At 37.8% G+C, this 12,967-nt stretch overlaps 1 protein-coding gene across 1 annotated transcript in view; it reads left to right on the forward strand.

Moving 5' to 3' along the window:
* Positions 1–12,004, forward strand: part of KATNA1 (katanin catalytic subunit A1) — a 35,592-nt gene extending 23,588 nt beyond the window's left edge. Inside the window, exons 5-11 of the mRNA XM_007107915.4 lie at positions 1,222–1,343; positions 2,930–3,035; positions 4,480–4,638; positions 9,964–10,090; positions 10,615–10,749; positions 11,123–11,249; positions 11,734–12,004. Coding sequence (XP_007107977.2) covers positions 1,222–1,343; positions 2,930–3,035; positions 4,480–4,638; positions 9,964–10,090; positions 10,615–10,749; positions 11,123–11,249; positions 11,734–11,932 — 975 coding nt within the window. The 3' untranslated portion in view covers positions 11,933–12,004. The remainder of the gene's footprint in view (positions 1–1,221; positions 1,344–2,929; positions 3,036–4,479; positions 4,639–9,963; positions 10,091–10,614; positions 10,750–11,122; positions 11,250–11,733) is intronic.
* Positions 12,005–12,967: the final 963 nt, after the last annotated feature.

Below are 12,967 nucleotides of genomic sequence, written 5' to 3' on the forward strand. Positions count from 1 at the left end.
CCACAACAGTGAGAGGCCCGCGTACCAAAAAAAAAAAAAAAAAAAGAATACCCATCCATTTGAAATTTGGTTAAAACAACTCTTTATGTCCCAACAACACCTTTTGGACACTGTACAGTTTCTCAGACCTTGGAGTCATAGTGGACATTCCACTGTCATTCCTCTTCCACATTGATTTTTCCCAGTATATGTTTTATCACAGCAACTGCCAAAAATCATCCAGCTTCACAAAAAATATGGGATTATTGAAAGGAATGCAGCAGTCTTAACATAGAAACTGTGAACTACCTCGAGCTGGTAGTTCACCCAATGTTCAAACAGGTGTTTTTGTATTTCCCTCAAAAATCTGAAAAATCCTGCAGTGCCCTGCGAGTGCACTGTTGTGCCTTGGAGTGCTTTAGTGTGCAGCTTGCGGCCCTAATGACCGTCATCACAGAGGGCGGGAGGGAAAATCTCTCCGAAGGACTGAGGTGTCTTTGGAGGGATGAGGGAATAGTGAAAAGGGATGTTTTGGGAGCGTCAATGGGGACTGAGTACGTGTTAAAGATTGACCCATAATCTTAGCTAAATAAACCATCTGTCTATAACCTTATCTCTTCTAAAGCTTTGAGATAAATGCCATACATATCTAATATTCACTAGGGACTACAGTTTATCTCAATATTAATTTTTACTGTTGTCAGTTCATATGCATAATATTTTTATTTTTCTTTAATACCGTTGTCATTTTTTATGTAAAAATTCAGTATGAAACTCTGATGTTGATGTAGAAGGATGACTTCTGGTCTTTGATTCTGTCCTTATTACTTGGTATTATTACATTAGCTTTTTAAAAAATGTCACTTGAGTACAATCTTTGTTTCTGACTCATAGAAACAAAATATAATTTTTGAGTCAATCAAAAGCTCTTGTTAGGGTAAGCTGTGACGAAGTGAGAGAGTGGCATGGACATATATACACTACCACATGTAAAATAGATAGCTAGTGGGAAGCAGCCGCATGGCACAGGGAGATCAGCTTGGTGCTTTGTGACCACCTAGAGGGGTGGGATAGGGAGACGCAAGAGGGAGGAGATATGGGAACATATGTATATGTATAACTGATTCACTTTGTTGTAAAGCAGAAACTAACCATTGTAAAACAGTTATACTCCAATAAAGATGTTAAAAAAAAAATAAATAAATAAATAAATAAAAGCTCTTGTTGTTTCTATTTGTGTAGAACAAATCACCTGCTGCAGTTACAGAACCAGAGACAAATAAATTTGATAGTACTGGATACGATAAGGACTTAGTAGAAGCTTTGGAAAGAGATATAATTTCTCAGAATCCCAATGTTCGATGGTAAGTTATATCACAACAAAATAATTGGATGTTGCTTTTTGGAACAGAAAATGGAACAAATGTGGGCATGTACTGAAGTTCAGTCCTTGAGGATAGAATCTGAGGACATACAATGTGAGCATGACACATAATGAAAAACTTGACTTTGGTTCAGGCTGTACCAGTTTTTGTCTGAGATTTTTTGATTTAATGAAATAAATAATAAAATTTTTATTAAATTAAAAATTCTACATACAGAATGGGAACAAGATCACAGAAATTACATCTTTTGGGGACATTCTTCAGTGATAAAATGGCAGTCATTCTTATGCATGTGTATTGCTTGTTATCTGTAGGTTTATACAATATATGTTGCTTTTATATCCTATTAGAGCAGTGGTTCTCAACTTTGTTACTGTTATAGCTAAGGGATAAATTAGGAGTTTGGGATTAACATATACACACTGCTATATATAAAATAGATAACCAACAAGGACCTACTGTATAGCATAGGGAACTATACTTAATATTTTGTAATAACCTAAAGGGAAAAAATCCCTTTGGAATAACCTAAGGGAAAAGACTCTGAAAAAAAAAAATAGATATAGTTGTATGTCTAACTGAATCACCCTGCTGTATACCTGGAACTAATACAACATTGTAAATCAACTATACTTCAATTAAAAAATAAAAATAAATATTATATCTAATCAAAGAACTGTAATTTATCACAGTGAGTTATAAATCTCCCTTTCCCACAAAGTTAGGTACATTCTGTTATATGTTTTTTGTTAAAACTTTAATTATTTTTAGGTATAGTTTTGAGGGGTATTTTAAAATATATTATCATGTCATATGTCATAATGTATTATCATGCCATGTGTACTGGTTGTTGTAGTAGTAGTAGTGTTCTAGTGGTTGGAGATGACTTCACAGCAATCTCTATGATGCTCTTTAATCTTGGTGTCTATCTCTTGATAGGGTTGGGGCAAAACAGCAGTTTTGCAACCTGTGTCTGCTTTATGCCCTTTTTATTCTTTATGGGTTTTTTTAATGGGCTCATTATTTCTAAATCATGGAATTTATGGAATGAGCATTTTAAGAGCAGAAGTTTAAAATGAGATGGCATAATAATACTTAAATTGTAGGCCTATAGACCTGTGTTCTCATTCACCAAGCTGAAAATCATTACTCCCAAGAATTGAACATTCAGGGACTTCCCTGGTGGTCCAGTGGGTAAGACTCTGCGCTCCCAGTGCAGGGGGCTCAAGTTCGATCCCTGGCCAGGGAACCGGACCCCGCACGCTGCAACTGAAGATTCCCCACACGACAACGAAGATCCCACGTGCCGCAACTAAGACCTGATGCGGCCAAATAAATAAAGATTTTTAAAAATTAAAAAAGAATCGAAGATTCAGATTGTGCTCTTTCTATATACTGGTTGGTGTGGCAGGCCTCGTCACAGTGTGTTAGTTCACTGGTGCCTAGGAAGAAGCTTAGCATTCTGTCAGCAACGTAAAATCATGTGCTTTCAGCGATTCTCAAGAATGACTACATAGAGTTAAATATGTGATCTAAGGTTGTTGATAAAATATCTTCTCTTTCAGGGATGATATTGCTGATTTAGTAGAAGCTAAAAAGTTGCTTAAGGAAGCTGTGGTGTTACCAATGTGGATGCCAGAATTCTTCAAAGGCATTAGGAGACCATGGAAAGTAAGTGTATTACTGTAACGGCATTGTCAAAGCAAATGGCAAGTGTATAGCCATAGAAAGCCAGTATTTATCTGTGTTGGGGGAAGTGGGAGGAGAAAGTAGAGCAGGTAAAGAAAATTTTAAACTATGTTGTGTTATTCAGAACTTTGTTTAGACCAAGAGCTACTGCAAGGTTTCCAGAATAAGAAATAGGTACAGGACTTCCCTGGTGGCACAGCGGTTAAGACTCCGCCTGCCAACGCAGGGGACACAGGTTTGAGCCCTGGTCCAGGAAGATCCCACATGCTGCGGAGCATCTAAGCCCATGTGCCACAACTACTGAGCCCACGTGCCACAACTACGGAAGTCTGCGCACTTAGAGCCCGTGCTCTGCAACAAGAGAAGCCACCACAATGAGAAGCACGCGCACCGCAACGAAGAGTAGCCCCTGCTCACCGCAACTAGAGAAAGCCCGCGCGCAGCAACGAAGACCCAATGCAGCATAAATAAATGAATGAATGAATAAATAAATAAATTTACTAAAAAAAAAAAAGGAATAGGTACAATGTGATATTTGGAAAGTTGGACACATAGCAGATTTATAATGAGCTTATATTTGCAAATATGAACAGGTCACCTAATGGAAAAATACTCCATTTTACGTGTTGTGTTGCAGAACTTACATCTGTATTTCTTGGAATTGTGCTTAAGAAATTAATAAGATATATCCGTATCTAGTGAGTACTTTTTAAAGGTCATTTGCTGATATGAAAAGAGACTGTCCAGAAAACTCTTGGATTTGGGAAATGTGCTAATGGCTAACTCTGTACTTATTTTTTAAAATTCTTGAAAGGTTAAGTGATAAACAGTATACAAAATTATATACATACAGCTATGTAAAAAAACAAACAAACAAAAAACTAATTTGAGCAAAAAGACTAGCAGGAAATATATCCAGATACTAATGGTACCTGTGTTAGGGTATGATATTATATCAGTACTATAATATTGATTATATTTTTTCTCATCTCTTAGTTCCAATTTTTTTTTTTTTTTTTTTTTTGTGGTATGCGGGCCTCCCTCTGCAGCGGCCTCTCCCGTTGCGGAGCACAGGCTCCGGACGCGCAGGCTCAGCGGCCATGGCTCACGGGCCCAGCCGCTCCGCGGCACGTGGGATCCTCCCAGACCGGGGCGCGAACCCGGTTCCCCTGCATCGGCAGGCGGGCGCGCAACCACTGCGCCACCAGGGAAGCCCTCTTAGTTCCAATTTTTAAATAATGTGTAGTTACCCTACTTTTGTAATGGAAAAAGTAAATTTGTGATAAAGTGTCCTGTTTATCTTTGTCTTTTACTTGTCTTAATATTATGTGTAAGTTGGTTGAAAATTGATCCTTAGTAATGGAATTCTTGTGAATTAGAACAATGGCACATAAATCCTTTGCTGATGCTATTATATTCCCAACAGGGAGTGTTGATGGTTGGCCCACCTGGCACAGGAAAGACCCTCCTTGCTAAAGCAGTAGCTACTGAGTGCAAGACAACGTTCTTCAATGTCTCTTCATCAACTCTGACTTCCAAATACAGAGGAGAGTCTGAGAAGCTTGTTCGTCTTCTGTTCGAGATGGTGAATGCTTGCGCTAACTCTAATGATTCTTTACCTCTAGAAGGGGAGAAAGTGAGTTGTAACTACAGCGTGTAGAATCGCTAGGCAGGATGCTTTTGTGCCCAGAGTGTGATTCCTGTGCTCTTGAAGGTAGAAAATTTTTATTCAATGCTAACACGAATAACTTGCGTTTCTCTTTGACTCCTTTTCTCTGGAGGAAAGGCTGTCTCTGTTAGCTTATGGACATGCTCATGTTACGGGATCTGCATTACTGATCTGCTTTAGGAATGTGAAATTATTACGGTTTTTAAATCAGGCTTAGTTATAGTAACTGCAGTATTAGAACAAAAATGAGAAAAGGTGAAAATCGTAAGTAGATATGGAACTGAGATTACCTCCAATCTATTAACTATATCAAATGCCCTGAGTTTAATGACCCAGTCTTTGGATTAAGTTCTTCGCTTCTTTGAGTTTCTTTTTCCTTCTTCCACTGCCACTCATCTGAGTATCAGTAGAAGAAATGTAATTCAACAAGTTCTGGTTGAGCGTTTAGGTTGAATTCAACAGCTTTTTGGACTTCAGACTTTAAGTTTCACTTACTATTTCCGTCTTACCTCATTTAAGAAATTGTGAGTTATATGCATGAGGACAGAGTTATGTTTATTATATAGATAGTGAAAAAGATTTACATTCCTGGTCATGGTGGACAAAACCTAAGATGACCATGCTAATATTATACTAGATCTTCCTTCCTAGGCTGAGAATAAAACAAACAAAACCCCTCACAATTTCATGTTACCTGTTTTCTGTAAAGGCTTCTTCCTGTTTCAATTCCCATTTTCTTTCTCCTTCAACTTCGATAATTCATAAGGCAGGATGTAAATTCTGACAGGTTCTTATGGATTATTAATAGTCCATCCACAATAGGAATCTAATGGAGAACCTCTTAGATCATTTTGAAAAATTAGCTTGCTATTTGCTTCAGGGGAAAAATTATATTGTCAGTATTCCAGAATAACTAGGCCTTTTTAAAATGTAAGCTAGGGGACTTCCCTGGTGGTCCAGTGGGTAAGACTCCGCGCTCCCAGTGCTGGGGGCCCGGGTTCGATCCCTGGTCGGGGAATTAGATCCCGCATGCGTGCCGCAACTAAGAAGCCTGCATGCCACAACTGAGACCCGGAGCAGCCAAAATAAATAATAAATAAATAAATATTTAAAAAATTTTATTAAAAAAAAAAGTAAGCTAAATAGGGTGAATGGGGACTTCCCTGGTGGTCCAGTGGGTAAGACTCCGCGCTCCCACCGCAGGGGGCACGGGTTCAAACCCTGGTTGGGGAACTAAGATCTCCCGCATGCCAAAAAAGAAAAAAAAAAAAGTAGGGTGAATGGCTAAGTGTGGCATCTTTAGAGTCCAGTGGCCTGGTTTTAGATCCCACTTCTGTCACTTTCCTAGATGGCTAACTGTGGGAAAATTCCTCTCCTGTCCCTCAGTTGCTTTATCTATAAGAGGAGGACAATAATTTAGGACCTACCTCTGTAATGTTTGGAGGGTGAAATCAGCCAATACATGTAAACTGCTTAATACAGAGCCTGACTCATAAGGACTCATAAATATTAACTGTTACTGTTTAAGAGTTATTTGATTTTTTTTTTAATGTAGGGTTTTATATTAAGGAAAAGGACTATTTTGTTCTATGAGGGAAAGCCTCTTACAAAGTGGTAATTTGCAATATTTTTGTATACTGCAGTTTATAAAGACATATCAAACAACTTATTTTTTACTGGCTTCCCTGGTATTGCCTAGGAAAATCTTAACCATCTTTAAATAAATCCTTGCTTATCTGGAGCATGCTACTTTGAGTTGCCCACTTGAGCAGTGGCTCAGTCACAAACCAGTGCCTGCAGATTGGAGCTTCTGCCTTTCTGAATTTTGGTTATGGCTCATTTGAAACCACCTTGATTTTCTTCTGTTCATCGCATGGACTCTCTCGAGTAAAATTGTACTGCCTCTCATATCTTGGTTTTGACTGCTCTACAGATGACTGCCTCTCTCTTGAGTGCACCTCCTCCCCGAATCTCTCAAAGTGAGCATTCCTCAGGGCCTGTATTTTGAATAAGGCCACTTAAATATTATAAAAGTCTGTCCAGGGTTTTTCACATGACATGGTAACAAACACATATAAAAACTTAATTGTATAGTTTTTGTTGTATTGTCAGGAACTTTCATTTTCAAGTGTCAGAAATCTAATCAAATGAACAACAATCTCAGTTGTTCCAGCAAAATTCCAGAGATTAAGGTTTGGTCTCTTTTGAGTCACATGCTTATACCTGGACCCTCCTGGGACTCCAGCAGAGTTGGCCTCTCTTGAAGTAATGGAATAAGAATGAGAAAGAGATGATTTACAAATGAAAAAGAGCTTCTCTTACCAGAAGGAGCCATGCTGTGCAGGCAGAAGCAATTGGTTTCCTCTCCAAGTCTCTCTACATTACTTTCTCAGGTCATCCAAAGCCAATTTTAAATGTGCCACATAGCCTCTGCTTTAAGTCAGACCTTTCTACACACCTTCAGTATTTGGGAAGACTCAATCTAGTAATTTTTGCTTGAAATTTAATTTTTGTTGTTGGTTCTGTTGGTAGATGGTTGCTAGCTAGAATTTCAATTATAAATTTTCTTGCATGTTTGCTTTTTTCTTTCTTTCCCTCCATCCAGTTTATTTTTCTCCCTCTGTCTGTTTCTTGAAAAGAAAGTACAAAAACGTTTGTACACAGTACCTAAGATCCAAGTAAGGATACCTTATTAAAAATGTATTTTTAGGGCTCTTGGTTAAGAATCTGCCTGCCAATGCAGGGGACACGGGTTCGATCCCTGGTCCGGGAAGATCCCACATGCCACGGAGCAACTAAGCCCTTGCGCCACAATTACTGAGCCTGCACTCTAGAGCCCGCGAGCCACAACTACTGAGCCTGCATGCCACAACTGATGAAGCCTGTGCGCCTAGAGCCCGTGCTCTGCAACAAGAGAAGCCACCACAATAAGCCCGCGCACTGCAACGAAGAGTAGCCCCTGCTCACCACAACTAGAGAAAGCCCGCACACAGCAATGAAGACCCAACGCAGCCAAAAATAAATAAATTTTTAAGTGTATTATTATTATTATTATCTTACTATCCCTTTGGAGGCAATAGATGACTTAGAATTCAAGTTTTCAACTAGAAAAGAAAGTGAGATTTAACTATTAGGATTTTCCAAGTGAACAGACTAAAACTAAATCTATACTTTGGAAGCACTGTGCTTTCAACACAGTTAATCGCCTCTTAGAGGATACTGAATTATAACCTCATGGTCCAAAGAATTGATGGACCCAGTACAATTGCGTGTTCAAATCTGTAATGTTCACTTGCCATTTTGGACTTCCATTTTTAGAAGAACCTTTAAAATGCTGTTTGATCAGTTAAGCTCTGTTTTGAGAAATCTTTGCCATCATTAACGTTCAAGCTTTCTTGTGCATTGATTCTGTAAGTTTGGATATTTTGCTTAAAAAATGATTGACAGTAAACATTAGTTACTATAATAAAATGCTTCGTATCAACTATACTCCAATTTTTTAAAAGTCTACTAAAAACAATAAATAAAATTAAATGCCTCTTCAGTCTCAAGAAACGGGTGATACTATTGAGTCTTACACAGCTGTTTACTAGATAATACTTGACTAGATCTATTAGTTAATGGATCAATCTTCCCTGTCCTTTGGTTTGGAAACAGTTACTATAATAAAATGCTTCTTATCAGCTATACTCCAATTTTTTAAAAGTCTACTAAAAACAATAAATAAAATTAAATGCCTCTTCAGTCTCAAGAAACGGGTGATACTATTGAGTCTTACACAGCTGTTTACTAGATAATACTTGACTAGATCTATTAGTTAATGGATCAATCTTCCCTGTCCTTTGGTTTGGGGGAGAAATGCATTTAAGGTACAAAAATAAACTTGGGGGATATTATTCAGCCATAAAAAAGAATGAAGTGCTGGGACTTCCTGGTGGCTCAGTGGTTAAGAATCCGCCTGCCAATGCAGGGGACACAGGTTCGATCCCTGGTCCGGGAAGATCCCACATGCCATGGAGCAACTAAGCCCGTGTGCCACAACTACTGAGCCTGCGTGCCACAACTACTGAAGCCTGCATGCCTAGAGCCCATGCTCTGTAACAAGAGACGCCACCGCAATGAGAAGCCCACACGCCGCAACGAAGAATAGACCCCGCTGTCCGCAACTAGAGAAAGGCTGCGTGCAGCAACAAAGACCCAATGCAGACAAAAAAAAGAGTGAAGTACTGTAGATGCTACAATATAGATAAACATTGAAAACATGCTAAGTGAAAGAAGGCAGACACAAAAGGCCCCATATTGTATGATCTCATTTATTTGAAATGTCCAGAATAGGTAAATGCATAAAGACAGAAAATAGATTTGTGATTACCAGGGGCTAGGGGGAGGGAAGTATGGGTTATTTTTGGAGGGCAGTGAAAATGTTCTGGAATTTGATAGTGATGATGGTTGTACAACATTGTTAATATTAAATACTGAATTGTCACTTTAAAATGGTTTAAATGGTGAATTTTATGGTGTATGAATTTTATCTCAAAAAAAGAAACTGAGGCCATTTAAATTGACCTCTAATTGACAAGAGGATAAAAATCAGTTGACCCTTGAACAACGTGAAGTAATCTGCATATAACTTATAGTGAGCCCTCTGTATCCACGGTTCCTCTACATCCTTCAGTTCAACCAACCACAGACTGTGTAGTACCGTAGTATTTACTGTGGAAAACTATCCACGTATTGAGTGGACCCATGCAGTTCAAACCCGAGTTGTTCAAGGGTCAGCTGTACTTGTATTAGTCAAATGAAAAATAGCAATTTAATTAGAATCCCTTAGAGGGAATCTATGTGATTTTATTTAAGGTAATGGTTCTCTTTAACAAAAATTTTTCTAGAACTTTAGAACACTTGTCAGTATCTGTAAATGTCTTCCCACCATTGTTGTCCCTATTATTGTAGTGTACAGGATAATCCTGTATTTATATGACTCATAAGCAAATACATGTTGAATATAATCAGTTATAGTATTGAATAGTATAAAAAATTGCTATATAAGATTTAAGTATATGATAGGTCTATATTAGAAGCTATATTTTAGCTGTTCCAATTCTATCCTCTCTCCCCACTATTAGGCAAAGAGGGAGAGATGCACAGGGTAGCAGCCTCCACAGCTCTTTTCTAATTGCTAAACTATAGATGACTTTTAAATGAAATAAAAACCCGGTGTTGCATGCTTTCTCCCTTTAGGCTCGATTTTACTCTCCAGCCACCATATTTATTGATGAGATAGATTCCATTTGTAGCCGCAGAGGGACTTCCGAAGAGCACGAGGCAAGCAGAAGGGTGAAAGCCGAGCTGCTGATTCAGATGGACGGTATGCGTGTGTCTCTGCGTGAGCTGAGCACGCCCCAGTCACAGTGCTGACCCACACAGCGCCAGTGACGCGGGGCTGGCCAGTAGGTCCTGGAGATTGCCGGCGGTAAACTGGGTGCACTGACCGTGGTGACACACCACCAGTTATGGCTGTTTATTCACAGGACACCCTCTGTCATACACACTGATCTCATTTTTAGCCATGAAATTGAAACAAATGCCGATTAATTGGCCTTAGAGAGGGATATGTATGGTTTTGAAGAATTTTTTAAATTGCTATGTAGTTGTGCTGAACTAGTCTTTTGATCAAATCTATTTTGAGTCCTATTTTTTGCACACTGCAAAAACTCATTTTTCTTGGACCACAAATTCACATACGTACCAGTTAGCTTTATAAGTCTTAGGGAGGCTTGATGATTACCCTGCTTTTAATGTTGTGCTAAATATTTGATGATCTTTAAGTAGTTGAGCTTTTTTTTTTTTTATTTTATTTTTTTATACACTGTGTTCTTATCCTTCCTCAAGGTGTTGGAGGTGCTTCTGAAAATGATGACCCTTCCAAAATGGTTATGGTTCTGGCAGCTACTAATTTTCCCTGGGATATTGATGAGGCTTTAAGACGACGTCTTGAAAAAAGAATCTATATTCCATTGCCATCAGGTATCTTTATTTGAATCAGAAAGGTCATGTTAACTCTTAGGTAGTTTTGCTTAGAAATTATAAAATTTGGTATTAATTAACTTTCCAAGACAAATGTAGGATGTCTTTCCTTATTTTAACTGGTTTGGCTATATCTGGAGCCTAAAGCCTTGATACTAGGAAATTTAAAATTCAATGAAATACTTCAATTTTAAAAAATAAAAATTAATTAATTAATTAAAATTTTAAAATAAATTCAGTAAGGAATAGGTCTTAAATTTTTTAAGCAAATGAGCTCTAAGAATTGGAAAACAACTTCTCAAAGTAGACTGCAGAAAAATAAAACACTGTTTATGTTGAAGGCTTACATTTTTAAATTTGTTTCTACCAATAGCAAAAGGCAGGGAGGAGCTATTACGAATAAGTCTACGTGAGCTGGAATTGGCTGATGATGTTGACCTTGCAAGTATAGCAGAAAACATGGAAGGTTATTCAGGTGCGGACATTACCAACGTGTGCAGGTATGAATTATTTTGGAAGCACAGGTGTTTTATTTTTTTTTTTTGAAGCATAGGTTTTTGTGGGTATAAACTATTATGAAGTTTTTATGCTGAATTAAGATAGATGAAGAATAAAGACCCACATTATAATCTAGTCAGAGACACAAGTTTTGGTATTAAGTTAGTGTTAGCTAACAGCCTCTCTCCTGTCTCTGTGATGCTTATTCTTTATATTATGGTACACTTTTAATAAAATTTAATTGCTATCTTATTATATCCTTTTGATTCTTCTTGGGCTTTTTGCTGATTCAACTGCTAAAAAAAACAACTCAAAAACAGGCCTTATAGTCCAGTACTGGATTCTGTGCAGTACTACATATGTATATGTAATAAGATAATTACAGAATAACATACGCACTGAAAAATTTTTTTGTTTACACGTTTTTATTCAACCAAAACATCATTTTGTGGTCTTTTGGTTTTTCTTTTTAAATTTAAAACCTAGGGATGCATCCTTGATGGCAATGAGAAGGCGTATTGAAGGTTTGACCCCAGAAGAAATCAGAAATCTTTCAAGAGAAGAAATGCACATGCCTACAACTATGGAGGATTTTGAAATGGCTTTAAAAAAGGTTTCTAAGTCAGTATCTGCTGCAGACATTGAAAGATATGAGAAGTGGATATTTGAGTTTGGATCATGCTAAATTCTCGCATGTAAACTGTGAGAAACCTGCATTAAGTGTTTGAATAATAATTAAAAGTAGTGTGTCATTGCACCAAGCGCTATATTTTTTTAAATTTTCATAATGGTAAGAGTGAAAAAAAAGTATGATTCTGAATAAAGGAAATTTTTTAAAGTTACAAGCAAATTTGTTTTACTTTAGCATTACTGTATTTCTCTTTCACTGACAACAAATGTTGCAGCACAGATGCTATTACTTAGCTTGGAAAACTGTCTTATATGTACATCTAAGTATACCATCTTCTCTTCCACTGCCTGCGGCTGCTGTTCCTTCTAAAGAATAAGACTGGCTCTAGCTCCACAGGTGCCAGTGGATAGCTGAAAATTCCTGAACATTTTTATACAAGTAGCCATTTGATGCATGAACCACACCCAGTGTGCTTTCCTTCCTGCGTGGTGTTATGGTAACTTCCCTCCTCGTCCTGAGAGAGCTTTAAAGGCCCTTCATTTTACTGTGCATTTAAAAGGAAAAAAAATATACATCTATATAAAACTTTGCCTGCCTGACTTTATTCTGCCTATGTAAGAGGCTGCACTGTAGGCAAGTAGATACTTTTAAAAGCCTATGCTGCTCACTGTACTCCAGTGAAACTCATTAACCCATCACTCATGGATACAAAGCATAAATAAAATATGTAATAGTTAATGGTGGAAGTAAAAGTTAATAAATGAAATAAAGCTTAATGGTATAAAATTTTAGGTAAGATTTTTATTTATAATTACTTGTAAAAAAACACTGTGGCATCCCAACCATAGAAAACAGAGCCTCAAGAAGACTGAGTGTCTTGCCGTGGTCCCAACCAAGCCTCACAGGTAAGGAGAGAAGTCAGGATGGGAATTGCTGACTGCAAAGTCTACACTCTCCAACAAAAGCCTCCTACGTTGTTCTCCTCACTAGAATCTTCAAGTTTATTTATTTATATTTTTTTTTATTTTTTTTTTGCTGTACGCGGGCCTCTCACTGCTGTGGCCTCTCCCGTTGCGGAGCACAGGCTCC

Source organism: Physeter macrocephalus, chromosome 10, assembly GCF_002837175.3.
Source record: "Physeter macrocephalus isolate SW-GA chromosome 10, ASM283717v5, whole genome shotgun sequence".
NCBI lineage: Eukaryota > Metazoa > Chordata > Mammalia > Artiodactyla > Physeteridae > Physeter > Physeter macrocephalus.